At 38.4% G+C, this 16,212-nt stretch overlaps 2 protein-coding genes across 2 annotated transcripts; one reads left to right on the top strand and one right to left on the bottom strand.

Moving 5' to 3' along the window:
- Positions 1-2,269, top strand: LOC146977122 (placenta-specific gene 8 protein-like). Its single transcript, XM_085792394.1, has 5 exons — positions 1-114; positions 466-572; positions 697-821; positions 1,524-1,632; positions 2,110-2,269. Exons 2-4 carry the CDS (start codon positions 488-490, stop codon positions 1,626-1,628), a joined length of 315 nt encoding a protein of 104 aa, XP_085648520.1. The 5' UTR covers positions 1-114; positions 466-487; the 3' UTR covers positions 1,629-1,632; positions 2,110-2,269.
- Positions 2,270-6,823: 4,554 nt separating this feature from the next.
- Positions 6,824-12,099, bottom strand: cops4 (COP9 constitutive photomorphogenic homolog subunit 4 (Arabidopsis)). The gene is made up of 10 exons (XM_085793104.1): positions 12,012-12,099; positions 10,841-10,920; positions 10,588-10,739; positions 10,394-10,497; positions 10,152-10,305; positions 9,880-10,030; positions 9,596-9,766; positions 8,777-8,892; positions 8,562-8,646; positions 6,824-6,981 (listed from the first exon to the last, which is right to left on the bottom strand). The coding sequence occupies exons 1-10, from the start codon at positions 12,083-12,085 to the stop codon at positions 6,848-6,850; spliced, it is 1,221 nt and encodes a 406-aa protein (XP_085649230.1). The 5' UTR covers positions 12,086-12,099; the 3' UTR covers positions 6,824-6,847.
- Positions 12,100-16,212: the final 4,113 nt, after the last annotated feature.

Raw genomic sequence — 16,212 nt, 5'->3', positions numbered from 1 at the left:
CTTGTGGGGCGCGAGGCAGTGTGGGCTTCTGTTACCATGGAGCTGTAACTTACAGCAGCGACATAACGTACATGAAGCAAGTTGTCCCGCTGTGTAATCTCCGCCCTATCACAGGTAAAAAAGAAAAGAAAATAGGAAAAAAGGGATCAAAAGAGTACTGTTTGTTGTTTATCTTAGTTGTGTAACTTGTTAAATGTGTGCGGATGGTAGTCACTCTTACCGTAAATTACTTGTTTTGAACCGTTGTTTTTTTTCCGTACGTGCGAGTGAAATTAATTAGCCTAACGTTTAGGTTTAACCGTTATGTGGAGTTGTCGTTATGTGTTTGTAATAAATGTTACCATGGAGCTGTACAGCAGCGAGTTACATGAAGCAAGTTGTCGTAAAACACTGACATAGCCTAAGTTACTTATGTTTATAGTTATCTCAGCATTTAAATGTCAAGTGACACTTTTCATCCCACAGAGGAAAGTGTTTCATCCTGATCATGGCTGTGACAAGACAACCAGGCAGTTTCGCGCCCTCTGACTTCCAGACCGGTCTGTGTGATTTCTGCGACGACTGTGGGACCTGTGAGTTGTCACCGTCTCCTCAAAGAAATCTTTTTGCAGAATCTTGTTGTTGTTTTTTAATAACTGAACTTACATGTGTGAGTTCTCATCTTCGTGCATTTCTCTCGCCTTTCTGCACCCCCAGGTTGCTATGGTCTCTTCTGCTACATGTGCATGGGATGCTCCATTGCCAGTGCCATGGATGAGTGCTGCCTGTGTGGTTTGGGCATGCCCATCCGCAGCGTCTACCGGACCAAATACAACATCAGGGTAAGTTTTCAGGTTTTGCAGGGCGGACTCCCTGTTGTACTGTATTCACAAAACATAGGTGACATTTGCAGCTGAGTGCACTGGACTTTCGATTCAGTCCAGGCTAAAATACGTTGACAGCTGTGGGAAGGATTGGTAAGAAATTTTAGAGCATAAAATCCTAGTTATTGAACCTCTGATTTGCATCATCATCTGGCCAAAGATTTCTTATTTCAAATATGTATATTGGGAAACCAATCAATTAACAGAAAAATCATCAATCCACAGTTATTCCTTTCCTTTTTTGTTTTTTACAGAAAGTAAGAAAAAAAAAATCACAATTACATCCACTAACACCATCACTGACACAACAATGACAAATTACAAAAACAAATAGCAAATGAACAGGAACCTGGAACAACAGAGCAAATCAAACAAAAAGAACAGGGGAAAAAAGCGACAGTGATCTGGCCAAAGATTTAATCAGTGCAACTAGTTTATGACAAAATCCATTAAAGCAAATGTTAATATTGAAATGAGTCCTGCATTTAAATTGTGACATATAAAGCTCACAGTTGGTTTATAACGTCAGAAAGGGAAAAAATTATAATGAGCCATCTACACAGGAGTGCATAATTGTGTACGTGTCATGTGGCCTATTTTTATTGCCATCAATGCCATAGCAACAGACACCCTTCATAAACTTTTCCTTTTATTGTCTAGGGGTCAATGTGTAACGATTTCATTACAACCATGTTTTGCCCCTGGTGTGCAACCTGCCAACTGAAGAGAGACATCGACCGCAGAAAGGAGCAGGGCGTTTTCTAGACCGGTAAGCATCTTGCAACAGCTCATACGCACTACTCAACAAAAAGTTACGGATATTTGACATATTTTTGCACCTAAAATCCACTATAACCCTTCCAGGCAAACTTAATTTGACCTTCTCTAAACTTTTGAACGTACATGTCCGACTGTTCAGTCTTTCAGTGCTTATAACATAACATGCTGTTCTCTAACAAAGTGATTAACTTATTGACGCAATGACATTTGTTGTTTTGTTGTATACCCACCACTGTTGTTAGCTTTAGTTTCAATGAAGAAATTGCCGTGGCATACTTCTACCTAAATGCCCTACTTTCATGATATAATATCACTCTAGCATGAACATTTTACATTTTTTTCACCTGAAAGTGGAATAGCCCTAACCTTTTGTGAGTAGTGTGTGTATCAACAGGTAGTGACTTTATATGTTATAAAGATGTTGAAATGATGGGAAATCTCATGTTTGCTTTATGCCTCCCTCTAGATACTGCGGTGACACAAGAAATGATTTTAAATGCTGGATCATCATTTTCAGTTTATGGTTAAATGGTTTTTTAATCTGGAAATGTCTCTCTGTCACTCACTTTGGTTTATGTAATGTAATTCAATACATTTAAGATGATTCAAATTGTTCTACAAAAGTATATGCTTGTGTTCTTCTGTTCAATCCAAACTTAGTTTCAATTAAATATGGAATAGACTTGATATAAAATCATCTCTTCTTTTTAGCTGAGGAATAATGTAAATACGAATCCACATGATCAATAAAAGTACTGGTACAGAATACAGTAATGGTCTTGCATTGGTTTGCTCTCGGTCTTGGGTTTGGTGGTTTTTCTTGACTACAACACTAGTTTTTAGTGGAATATTTCAACAACTTGTCTGAAAGATTGCCATGAAATTTGCAACACACAAAGTAAATCACTGTGGTGACTGATTAAATCAGATAACATTGAGCAACTCTTGAGAAAGAACTTGCTCACCACTGATTTAAGAGTCTGCTTTTGTGATGTGAACAGTGGAGTAACACACTTAACTGCACCTGAGAGGGACTGTAGCCGCACGATCATAAAACCACTTACAAAAGTACAAAGATAACCTGGGAAAGCATAATATTAAATGTGTAAATGCATGCCTGCTTTGATAGTATGGCATCTCTCTTGGCACTGGATCAGACTGGTTCACAGGAAAGACCTGCTCCACCACCAGGTCGGTTTCAAGTTTTCTTTTAGTCATAGGTCACGTACCGGACAGTAAGGATGTCCTCACTCACCTGATCTGTTAAAAGTCCCATATTATGAAAAACTGTTTTTTTCTGGTCTCTACATACTACATAAACTGATCCTCCCTGAGCCTACCAACTCCTAGAATGAGGAAAGCAAACGGGTCCTGCATCAACTCTGCAGCCCACCGACTGGTAAAACGGTGCTCATAGGCTACAGGCTGTTCAGACTCAGCTCCTGTGGTGATGTCACGACGGGAGTGAGGCCGGCCCCTCAGCGCGATAAAACGCCTACCACGTCTATTTCTATGGCTGCAGGGCACAGCAAGAAACTCCTGAGCTAAATTGATGAAATACCGACCAATTTTAAGTCATAAAGTGGTAATAATCTTTGCCGTGTACAGTAACCATGTTACTTAAAGGTGCAGGCACAGAAACAGCTTGTTCTCAGTAGAGCTCATTTGAGAGACTTTTAGACAGCCGACATTCAGGACCACGGATCAGTTTGGGGCAATACATTTCGAATACACTTTAGTTGGATGTCTGACAGCTGAGTGAAATTGAGTAAAAAGAGTATGGGATCTTTAATCTATCTATCTATCGAGCCAAATGTCTTTTAAGGACATATATAACCATTATAAATTTCTGCTTCTGGGTGTGGAAATAATTATGCCTCCTGCATCTCTGACACATTCAAATCCGAAAGACACTCCCCATGTGTCTCAGAAACGCACCTTTTCATGGAATTTCATCCTCCAGATGAAAACACACACACATGCAAACAGGTTGACAGCTCCTAAATGTCAGTATTGTTCATAGAGCAGGAAATAAAATGCATTTATGTGGTACAAACCGAAAGGAAGTATTTTAAAAACAATATTCAAACATTAAACACTTGCATATTTTATGTTTTTTTTCCCCCACTCAATAAAGAACTTAAATATAAGGATTCAGCTTCCTGCTAAATTGGATTCTTGCAAAGAAAATTGGGTGATTATTCAGAGCAGTGGCTGCCTCTTTTCTTATTTAAAGAGATTCTGCTACAAAAGTAATGTTCATAGAGAGAAATTATCACGTGTCTGTCTGTATTATACGTGACTGTTGATCTTAAAGGCCCCATGCTGTGCACTTTTCTCTGGGTTTATTTACCTGCTGATATCCCTAACAAGATGTATCATTGGTTTTGAGTACCTGTGATCTGCTTAATATCGTTCATACCGCCCCTTTCTGTTGCCTCTTTCTGGAGTTCTAACAGGCACAGGTCATTTGGCCAATCAGAAGAGAGAATGAGAACCTCTCCTCTGATTGGCTGACTGTTTTAGAGTGGCATGTGGTCGGGCCAATCACAGGCAAGTAACTGAAACCTAAGCTGCATTCATAGAAATTGAAAAATAACAACTGGTCACGGTGGGCGGAGTTACCTTGTGTGTGACATCACAGAAAGGAGGAAGTGCTATCTGCTCGTCTTAAAGAGAATGTTCGTACAAATGGGCGGTGTGTGTTTCTCCGTTTATGACCAGTTTGATGCATGGGACAGTATATACGTGGCCCAGAGACCTCCCCAAGCATGAAAAAATAACCAAAATCACATTTTTCATGCCATGGGGCCTTTAATGTCAAGGGTTTGATTAATAACGACAATAATAATAATAAAATATGACTAATTAAAACAGCATTCAATCATAAATCGTGTCATGTTGTGGCTCCTTAACCTCCCATTACATGTTTCCATACCTGAATTGTCTGGAGAAATCTTCTCTCTTGGTTTGTCACACAGTCGTCTTTCGTTCAATGCGCTGGTTTTCCAGTAGTTGGACTGAAGGTCACGGTGTTTGTCCCGGCCCAGTACTCTGAAAAAACACCATGAAGCATCCATGAAGTAGCCAGCAATGATCCCTGCTGCATAGTTTGCTTTGTAGGTTTCAAGCCAAATCATCTTTAAAGTATTTTTGTTAGTTGTAAAGTCTCCTGTGTCAAAGTGAATAGTATATATTTATGTTATGTAACAGCAAAACTAAAGCTGTGACATCTCCCATACTGTTTTATATAAAGGATTTCATTTAGGAATGAATAGAGTGATTTCTTTTCCATATTCTTTTAGTTGTGCATCCATTTAATCAGTGTCTGTTCACGCATAATAAAGTATTTAGATTAGGAACTGAACAAACACACACAGGTGTTTCTCTAGACACTAATAATGGCTGCACTACATTAAGATCTTATGTGTGTGTATATATTTATTATGTTTTATTATAAGGTTCACGGCGGTTCGCTGACTTTTAGGTTTGTGGATTATAATGGTAATGCTGTGAGATTTTTCAAATATTTATATAATATTCCTATCAAGGATTTAATTTGAGAGCCGTTAGACTAGACAAAATTAATCAATGAATTTAATCAGGGACATGATTTGCGCTTTCTAATTTAATATAATTTAATAATAAACTATTTAGATTAGGGACTAAACCTTTCACAGCACACACACACACACAGAGGCATTTCTCTTGACATTTATAGTGGCTGCACCACATTTAGATGTCGCCTCAGGGCAGGGTTAGGCTGGTTCATCAGTGTAGCGTAAATATCACTGAAATTATGAGTAACTGCTTTTTCCTGAGAAGTTAAGAGAGAGAAAGCAACATAAGACTCTCTACATTCTCCAGTGTACAAAAAGGGAAAAATAAGAGCATACACTGTCTTTGATATAACGCTTGTATTGTACTGATAAGTGACTGAATTCATGCAACATGTCTGTGTGAATTGCTGTGTTGAGCCAATGTGTTGTTGTTGTTGTTGTGACACTTATATCTCAGTGACAACGGTTGCAATTTACAAAGATACCAGGTAAATTGTACAACTACTCTCACTTACGTTTATTATTCTCCGTCTGTATCATGCAGTACTCTGAGGAAAATGCTTCATATCATCCTCGCCTCAGAGAAACAGCAACATCATCCTGACCTGGTTGCTAAAAGAGGATGTTGCTGTGAAAGCTGCTGAAAGAGAAACTCAGAGAAATAACGTCTTATGACATAGAAAAGCAGATTTTTTTCTTCTTTTTTTAAAGGTGCTTTTTGTAAGTTTTGATTTCTTGCTGAGATCAGGTGTGGCCAACATTTTTGCTCTTACAAGAGGCTATAAAACACCCTCTACTTGGTGCTATAGTATGTCTTACGAGCAGACAGACTGGGGCTAGCTGGTTAGCATACTAACTTCACATGAGGAGAGAGTTGACATTGTTGTTTCTGATGTGCCGTATGTGTTAATGTTTAAATACCACTGCGATGGGCAGATGCAATTTCACTGTATTCCAAACACAGTGACAATAAAGGCATTGTATCGTACCGTATCGTATGTTGTTGACCTCCACCTTCGACAGCAGCTATGGGTGAATAAACTTACAAATAGCTCCTTTAAAACATTTCACTGAAGGAGAACATAAACTTAAATAACACGACCATGATGCCAAACAATTTCTCTCAGCTGCGAATTTAATTCTTTTTGCAGAAATGTCATGAGGGAGAACCGAGAGGTGTACATGTCGCAAGAAATCAAAAAACCACAACAACTGTTTCGTTTTCGAGAGCTGAAAAACACGAGAGCAAAAGTTTTAAACAAAACAATTGGTAAAACCTTTCACTTCTTTTTGACCCGATGACATGACACGACAACTATCTGAGGAATCGCATCCAGCGTTACACCCAAAGGTTACACCATTCCCCTCCTGTGATAACATCTATGCCAGACACAGATCTGAAATATTGAGAAACATTGAAGTATTATTCCCGTGGGGGACAGTTATAAAATGGTGCTCTCTGAAAATTTTAGCAAAGAAAGACAAACATCAAATGATGAGTGATGGTGGTACCAGAGGGTTCTCAAGTGTCAAGTGGTGACGTTGTTGAGGCAAAAGTTGGGATGGGATGAGGAAGCAGTTTAGGTTGTTTTGTCTTTTTTTTTTTTTGTCTTTTTTGGGTGGGGCGGGGTCGGGTGGAGATGTTTACTGGGTCATCTGGGTTTCCATAGCTTGTGCGGCCCACTCTGGAGCAGCCGTGCGGATCTTTTCTAGGAGGTTGTTGACTTGGAAACACAGAGACTGGATCTGTTTGTCCCAGGTAGGAAGGGGTTCACGCGCTGTCGGAGATAGAAAAAGAGGAAATCAAACACGCATCCATGTCACAATCAACAAACCATGCGACTTAAATGAGGCTTTTGCCTTCTCTGACTCAACACTGCACCTGTCAATAAGCAGGGATCTCTAATGTTTGAAGATGCTGCTCCCTACTGGCTGCACATAGACCTACAGTCAGTCTGCACATGACCCCAATCACATTCCTACTACAGATGTTATTAAAATGACAGAGTTCAACTCAACAGTAAAACAAACAAATGGTGAGTATTTGTGCGTTTGTAATGGGATTTAATGGATTTTACCTGTCACTTTAAAGGGGTAGTTCAACATTTTGGCAAATTGGCCCATTGCCATAATCCCTATAGTTTTAGGAAAAGGTTTGTTACCTTTAAAGCAGAAGTAAGTGGTCCGGTCGTTTTCGCTAATGCTGCGTTCCAGGCAGGCTTTTGAAATCGTAAATTACAGCTTCAAGTCACAACTTACGACTTTGTAGCGTTCCAGGCAACCCACTCGTGTTTTTCCGACCTGTTTTACCTGTGAAAGTCACTATAACGGCCACTCGTAACTTCCGACCGGTGAACTCGTACCAGATCGAACTGGTACCACTTCACGGTCGGAAAAATACGAGTTTCCTTAAACGCACCATAACAGTCCTCGTCCCTACGTCGCCACATTCACGGCGTTCCTTGGCTGCACACACAGCCCTGCATGCCGTTCTCTCTCCTCATTGGATAAAAACTGTAGGATACGATAAATGTTTTCTCTTCGGCTCAGAGCAGAGCAGAGGGACTGACAGACCCGTGTTTCAGTCCAAACACTCTATGTAAGTGATTGCTGTCGGAAGATATAACTATTTAAGACTTATATTAACACAAATATATCACTTACTTCTGCTTTAATTATCGGTGCAAGCTATTTTTAGAACGGCGGAGCAGAGCCGCGAGCTGCTCAGAGCTACACTATGGAGGCTAATGGGATTTCTTGGTTTCCCTCAAACTTATCAAATACACAACCCAACAACTCAGAAATGCTCTGGTGGACAAGTTGTTACCTGCACATTCACACGCTATGAGATAATAACAGAACGTTACGGGACGGAGTTGTTTTCTAGGTAAATTCATGCAAAACCGCTAATGCACGTTCCTGTCAGGGACAGTTTTTGGGCAAGCAGTCTCTGCTTTTGAATCGAAAACAACTCCGTCTCATAACATTTTGTTATCATCTCATAGCGTGGTCAATGTGCAGGTCACAACTTGTCCACCAGAGCGTTTAGGAGTTGTTGGATTGTGTATTTGATGAGTTTGATGAGGGAAACCAAGAAATCCCATTAGCCTCCGTAGTGTAGCTCTGAGCAGCTCACGGCTCTGCTCCGCCGTTCTAAAAATAGCTTGCACCGACAATTAAAAGTAACGGACCTACTCCTAAAACTACTGTATAGGGATTATGGCAATGGCCCAGTTTGTCAAAATGCTGAACTACCCCTTTAAAATAAACAATTAACATTTTCTTTCTGGTTAATGGAAATATCATGACTGTACTGTTCTCTATGCAACATAGAAACACACTGGCTGTCATCACTCACTCTCAAAGTGTACAATGCCGTCTATCTGATCAATGAAGCCGTTCATGCGCCCCTCAGTGATCATCTGAGAAGCAATTTTCTCAGCCTAAAGACAGAAAAACAGACATTAGGATCTCCACGTACAACAGAAAATACATTTGTGTCAATTAAAAAAATATTCTGCAGCATCTGAATTCCTATTAGGAGCAGGAAACCAGCCTGGACGCACGTCTCACCTTCGCCGGAGGGATTTCCAACAAGGCTCCTAGTTCTTCAAATGTGATGTTGTTGTACAGTTTACTAGCAGACAGGAGGTTGTGTTCAATGACTGCTCTGTCAAGTATACTGGAGCCTGGGACGGAAGAGTGTGACGGACAGACAGACAGAAAAACTTTAAAAACAGAAAAACATTCAAAAAACATTAAATGCCTACTGATAAAACAATTTTTATTAAAACTACAGAAAGAAGGAACACACTTGTACTTGTTACTATTTATTATTACTTATTCTATAGGCACTTTAATGTTGTACAGTAACACTTGGTGTATCTGCTGTACCTTGCTGCTCACATCCTGTTTGTTTTATCATGTATGTCTTTTGTTTTTTTCCAAATGTGACTGTCAAATGTGTGTCTGCTGCAAACCAAACTGCCCTTCAAGGTAAAAAATTAATAAAGTGAAGTGAAATGACAATATCAACTGTGCCACACTTTCGTACCAATGTGGACTAACTATCTAACTGACTTCTCCACTGGCATCTGCTCCACCTCTGGTGATCCTCCAAACTTTGCAAAGGTTTGAGTCCCATAATTAACATAAACTCCATAAATATGTTTTGGAGAAGTACAGTTCAAGCTCACAACAGTAAATCTTATCAGCTACTTAGGCTGGTTGTGTCTATTTCAACATGAATACATTTAGATTCTATAATGTAAAACATCTGGAGCTAACATGCGTTCAGATGTTTAAACCCAGTTGAGTTATTTGTACATTATATTGACACAGATAGTGACCAAAAAAGGCGCCAATTACTTGTGAAGTCTTGTGTCCACTCACCATCCGCAGTGGTGGCCTTTTGGTGCGGCATCAGCATGGCAGCAAACTCCTGCAGCTGGTTTCCCCTGATAATTCGGTCCAGATACATCTTCTCTAGGATACCGTAGGCGGCCAGCTGCTGACAGCGCTCGTCCTTAAAGAGAGTGGCCAACATACGGGAACGCTGCTGGCCTGAAACAGAAGACACAGAATGGATTTGGCACAAGATATGTGGTAAAAACAACCGTTAGTACAGTATTTTTTTGAGAATGTGATCCTAACAACAACAGTCTTGGCGGCGGTACCTGCAGAAGCCAGTATGGTGCAGTTAAGGGCGTGTTTCAGGGCTTCCAGACGTTCGCTCTCATGTACGATAGACTTGTAAGAGAGCTCGTTATATCTCTGCGCAGCTTCAATGAACTTCCTCCTGAAGTCTAGGACTCTTGCATAGCACACCTGAGAAGATAATCATCATAAGAGAAACATCTAAATAACTTTGGGCATTATTTGCTGCAGGGTTTTATGTAAAGTTTGGGTCCAGCAGTTCTTTCCAAAGACACATGAAGGGATCGTGTACCTTATAGTGGATCTGCAGCTGTTCATTAGACGACTCATTCTGAAGCAACGAGGCTCTGTTGATGTACGCTTCTGCCTGCACTGGATCATCATCCTCCAAGTAAAGACGGGCAATTTTCAGATATGTATCCAATTTATAGTCGACATTGTATTGCCTAAAGAGACACACATAAAGGAGTTTAGACATGGGATTATCCGAAACATAAAAAGATCATACCGTATTTGTGCCAGCAGCTTATTTACTTTTGTCCTGTTTCCAGGGGAATACCAACTAAAACTTGGGCGGCGTTCCTCCAGTCTCCCTCCTTCTCATAAATGGTTGCTAAGTGCTGTCTGATTGAAGCTACCTGCAGAGCAGACATACAAAAGCATTTAATTGACTGGATGATAAACAACAAATCCTCACAGTATCGCTAACGGTGTGTCTGGGCATTTACCTGCTCCTCGAAAGAGATGACCCTCGGCTGAATCTTTTCCAAGGTGAAGTGATACACTGCTTTGGCTGTGGCGTCGGGCAGGTTGGGTAGGTGCGTGCAGAAGTCGGTGAGCAGCTGTCTCGAGATGACAAGACTGACATTTTCATTGACCACTGCGAAAGACCAGACGGAAACATTTCATCAAGACAAACTGAATGCGACCACATGTGGACAATAATGATGATCACATTAAAAGATCATAAGCACAGCATACTTGCTTCAACAAAAGCCTTCAAGGATTCCAGCTGATCTGCATCTGTAAAATGAATGGCCTTCTCCAAAATTTGTCGATATCTGCAAAAGATTTGACAGGTTAGAAACAACACCGCTTTTTCACACAATAAATGGGCATTAGCATAGCTGAGGCTGTGAAAGTGTGATATGATAGTCTATATGATGTTGCATCGTCTGAGAGTTTAAATAATCCAGTGCATTTGGAATATCACTTTTACAATAATCAGTTTGCAGTGTGAAGAGTAGACATGCATGTGTTTTTGGACTAGAAAGAAATTCTGAACAGTCATCACCTGCACCGAGTGGCACAAAAACGAACAATCTTCTTTAGAGCTATGGTGATGATGAGTTATAGTTATGTGAAATATACATTACAACATAGTACAATATGTTTGAAGTTGAACATTTTTTGATCTGAGTCTCAGGGAGTTAGGGTTGGGGTAGTTTTATCAGCAATGTATCACCAAAGAGAAAAATAAAATAAAAAGCTTTACTTCCTTGGCCACACACTTTCACAGCTCTATTGACCCCTACTGCAGCTACATGGTATCTATTAATATCTACTATCTATCTATTTCCCTACACTAACCTGTGCTCATCATTGATCTGGCTCATCCAGGTATTACTGGCAAATGACAGCAATTTGCAGCTGTAGCATACCATTTAAAACAGGTGCAGTGTCTATGACTATACAAATATATTTATTTATTTATTTTAACAGTTGCATATTTCTTTCCCAGCACCACTTTGACATGTGCCGTTTGTTTTAAAGGTGGATTTGGTGCCTGGCACAAAAATAAACAAACAATCTCCTTCAGAGCTATGGTGAGTTAGCATCAACTGTTTAACCAGAAAGCCATACAAACAGTAGCTTCTAAACGCTAACATGATTTAATCTAATACTATCATTAATGCTAGACTTTAAGTTTTATTCAATAACGTGCTTTTTGACGGACATTCACGGTTTGTTTCCACCGGTGTCACGTTAACCGATTAGCTAATGTAGCTAGGCTAACGTTAGCTTAGCTTAGTCCATCCTTGCTATCTCGCTGCTACCAACAGCAGCGCTAATATACCGGCGTTTAAATGAGGGAGTGGCTGTTGTTAAAAATAAAGAGTAAAATTATTACTGTACAATTAATGTTACATACTTGGCGGCGAGATCTTTATGAGATCCACTTGAGTTCATCAGCTGTGCAAGCTCCCCCCTCACTTCGGTCGCCATTGTTGCCTGTGAAGAGTCAACAACGGCAGCTTCCTCCGCCAAGAGCGGAGCGGCACTTCCGGTCGGTCTGCTGTCCCTGAAGGCTCGGTCCTCCAGCCGGGGACGGGGAGACCCAGCTCCTCCTGTTGCAGCAGCCGCGGACGGTGGTATGAAGTAGAAGTAGACTACTCCCCTGCCTCTTCCCCCGCCCCCCGTTTGATTTATTAATTAAAAAAAAAAAAAATCTTTTTATTATTATAGCTGCAGTATTATAATCAAGCAAGCAAAAATAATCAAAATACAGTAAACAGGATGTGCAGGTGAGACCAGTCTATGGGTGAGACCCAAGCCTCTATGGAGCCCTTTTTATTTTGTGGGCCCTCTATTACAGCCACTTAATGTGAAGTGGAAAATGATCCCCAAAGGGCATACATACATTTCAACATGAAACACTCTTGTGCAATATTTAAAGCAATATCAGTGTGTTACTTTTGTTTTCTACAACTTTCAGGTGAAAAGGGGAAACAAAGCAGCACCCTGCAAAAGAATGGGAAACCCCGGAGACTTGAGCTCTCAGATAATCAGCAGGGGCTGGCTCAATTACCAAGGTATCAGACAAGATATAATTACAAGCTGTGATAGTTTCCAAAGAGGGGGCTTGAAAAAGTTTGAAAATGTAAATATTATATTGTAACTATATTGTAGGGTTGTAACACTTTATGCCTTTTGAAGATCATTTCATCTTCCACTTGCTAAACTGTTCACATTAGCAGACGTTTTTTTGACCAGGGGGGCCCACACTTTTTGCATGCCAAAATTCGGCATATAGCCTCCAAAATAGTCATATACCAGGATCAACAAAAACTGAGCATTAACTGACACAGAAACATCAAACACGTGAACAAGTGAATTCACTTAAATCAGGCAAAAACACCTGTATGTTCTGAGGCTGTCCAGGTATCTCTTTTTAAAGCATACTGTACACCCTTGTCCACTGCACACCTGTGGATAAATTACAAGAAAGCAAGCATGCAGAGACTCCAGGTTGCTTATAATGATGCCCTAAGAATATTATCAAAGTGACCTAGATGGCTCAGTGCAAACGTATTGTTTGTAAATGCACATGTTAAAGAAACCTGATGTATAGTTTTATGTGTAGACTTGACGCCACAGAGAACAAACTCATTTTAAGTTTGACTAAAAGTACATCAGATACCAGTCACTGTGCTGGAAAACATTGGCACAGATGCCTCTTTTTTTTATCCGTTTAGTAATTATTATTTTATGAATGATATTGAATATTAACTTTTAGCTTTCATCATATTCTAGTATTGTGTTGTCTGTTTTTGTATTGTGTGTCTTGTATATGGAAAGAAAGTTTAACATGCATGACCAACCTGCGGGGACAAAGCCTTCTCCATATTGTGTTATTTTATGCTATATATAATATGATAAAGTTATGCTTTATTAAGCTATATAATATTATAAAGTATTCAGATTCTGATTCTGATGCTGTACTATTTTACCGTGTAAAGCGACTTTTAGTACTTTGAAAAGTGCTATACAAATAAAATGTATTATTAACATAACATAGCATAACATACAGTATGAAAGAGAATAAGTATTGATTTTTTTTGTGTGATCAACTATTTATTGTTCTTTTCCATGTTAATAGAGGCAGACATTATGTGTTCAGGATGACCCAGTACAGAGAACAATGGCAACTGTATATGCCCCAACCCTCCCCCAACCCAGGTAGTAGGCTATTCCCAGAGCCATCGCTCTGGTCTTGGGCATAGCCAGAGCGATTGATATCTCTATATATATGGCTCTGTCCAAGACAAGGCTAGCACAAATATCTACAAGACAGTAACAACAATTACTTACAGCAACAGATGTAATAAGCTAATAATAAAGAGGAAAAGAGTATTGAAAAAACAGAGGTTTAGTTTAGTTTTATTATGGATCCCCATTAGTCCTCACCTTGGTAAGGACTATTTTTCCTGGGGTCCAGACACTCATATGTGACAATCAAAACATAATACAATAACTTACAGAATTAGATAAATGACAAACAACAAAATAAAACAAAAATAATAAAATATAATAAATGATAAATAAAATATTTTACAAATACAAACCAACTTTGACTTTTCAAAACCTTAAACAAATGTAAGTTCTTTACTAATAATGGCCTCTTTTATTTTCTTTTTGAATCTCCATTTATTTTCAATATTGGTCATACATACATTGGTCATATTGTACTGCCTGAGTTGTCAATGCTTGTCATGTTGTAGTATTGTGTGTTGAATCCTGTAATGTCTGTAAAAACCTTGGCTATTTACTCTTTTATGCTTGTAAAAATCTTGTCTTTTTATGCTTGAATATCCTTGTTATTAATTTCATGCTTTGTTTTCTGCTGAATGTTTGTATAGTTGTGCATATTTCCTATTGTCTTTTAACCTATCTTTTCTCCCTCACAGCCCCCCTCCCCCTCCCCCTCAAGAAGCGTATGCCTCTTGTCAGGCCATCATTGTAAATAAGACCTTGTTCTTAATTGATTCTGCCTGGTTAAATAAAGGTTAAATAAAACTAGAAAATGCATTTCCTGAAGGAAATACGGGTGAATGCTGAAAGCTGGAAGCTGAATGAGCTGAATAAATTGTTGAAACTATGCTGAATTAAGTTAAGAAACTGCTGAAGAAATCTTGAAGAGATGAAATAATATATGAAGAGTACGAAATGGTTTGAAATTACTTGAACTGTTGAAGATCAGTATGAAGAAATTGAAAGTCTGAAGTCTACTCAGATTTACTTAAAACTGACAGTTTGAAAACATTTTTGAACCATTACTAATGTAGATTATTAAACAATATCTGAATAGTAAAAGTAGAAGATGAAAGATGGAGGATGTATGAAATGGGTGGTAATTACTTGAATTAGTGAAGAATAGTATGAATGAATTGAAAGGTTAAAGTGCACTCAGATTTATTTAAAACAGTTTGAAAACATTTTTTGAACCATTTCTAATATAGATGAAACAATATCTGAAGTGTAAAAGTAGAATAATATAGAAGTAGTTACAATCCGTTAAAGGGCAGAATAACTAAAAATAACTACAACATATCTGAAGGGTAAAAGTTAAACATGTTAAAAAGTTTGAGGAAAATGTAGAAATCCTGCATAATAATAGTTGAATGGTTGAAATCTGAAATAGGTGAGAAAATATTAAAAAGTAAAACTTATAAGAAGGATGTCGAATTTGTATGAAATGTTTGGAAAATTGCTTGAATTTTTGAAGATTAGTATGAAAAAATGAACATTTAAGTCTTCTCAAATATGTATAAAGATGAAGAAAAAATGTTGTACGTACAGAGTGACAATCAATTTCCCTTCAGCGGGATTAATAAAGCAAACCAACCAACCAACCAACCAACCAACCAACAAAACAAAACAAAAAACATAAACATGTAGTAAATCTTACATAAACAAAACAAGGAGTTTCAAGGATTGATTTGACATTTTCAATAGGTTTTATTTTTTTTTATTTTTTTATTTTTTTAACAACTTTATTTTTGCTTTACAAAATACATAAACAATGCATAAAACCATATGAGCATCATATTAATAACACTTGGATAACAAATAGACGTGACAATAAAATAAAAACATACATAAATAGAAATAAATAATAGTAAAAAAAATTAAAAAAAAATAAAATAAAAAGGAGAAGAAAAAAAGTAAGACACACCAGGGGATATGAGCAATGGAAATTAAATTGAATTAAAGATATTAAAGTGGGAGCACAGATTTATAGTTTTGATAGCTTTCTTATTATTAGCAGAGGAAACTGACTTGAAATACACCTCCAGTTCTTTCATAAAAACACAAAAAATGGGTTTTACTTTGGCAAATTTACACTTGTGGATATAAAACTTTGCAAGAATTAAAATGAGATTAATTAAAAAATATTCTTTTTCAGCTGGAGCGTCACTCTTTATAAAACCAAAAAGGACATTTTGCCAGAGGAGCTCAAAATCACAGCAGATATTATCTAAAATGAATCTACAAATATCTTGCCACAGTTTGCGGGTATATTCACATTTCCAAAACAGATGAATAACAGTCTCAGTATGGGAGTCACAAAA

The sequence above is a fragment of the Trachurus japonicus genome, chromosome 12 (assembly GCF_045865225.1).
Source record: "Trachurus japonicus isolate A0001 chromosome 12, Traja_1.0".
Classification (NCBI taxonomy): Eukaryota; Metazoa; Chordata; class Actinopteri; order Carangiformes; family Carangidae; genus Trachurus; species Trachurus japonicus.
Note: the sequence above shows the minus strand (reverse complement) of the source record. Positions and strands in the feature narration are given on the sequence as shown.

Coding starts and splice junctions, on each gene's coding strand:
- LOC146977122 (XM_085792394.1), top strand. CDS start 488: ATGGCTGTGACAAGACAACCAGGCAGTTTCGCGCCCTCTGACTTCCAG. Junction 573..696: donor CTGCGACGACTGTGGGACCT/GTGAGTTGTCAC, acceptor CTGCACCCCCAG/GTTGCTATGGTCTCTTCTGC. Junction 822..1,523: donor GGACCAAATACAACATCAGG/GTAAGTTTTCAG, acceptor TTTATTGTCTAG/GGGTCAATGTGTAACGATTT.
- cops4 (XM_085793104.1), bottom strand. CDS start 12,085: ATGGCGACCGAAGTGAGGGGGGAGCTTGCACAGCTGATGAACTCAAGT. Junction 10,921..12,011: donor CATAAAGATCTCGCCGCCAA/GTATGTAACATT, acceptor AATCTTTTGCAG/ATATCGACAAATTTTGGAGA. Junction 10,031..10,151: donor AGCTGCAGATCCACTATAAG/GTACACGATCCC, acceptor TTATCTTCTCAG/GTGTGCTATGCAAGAGTCCT.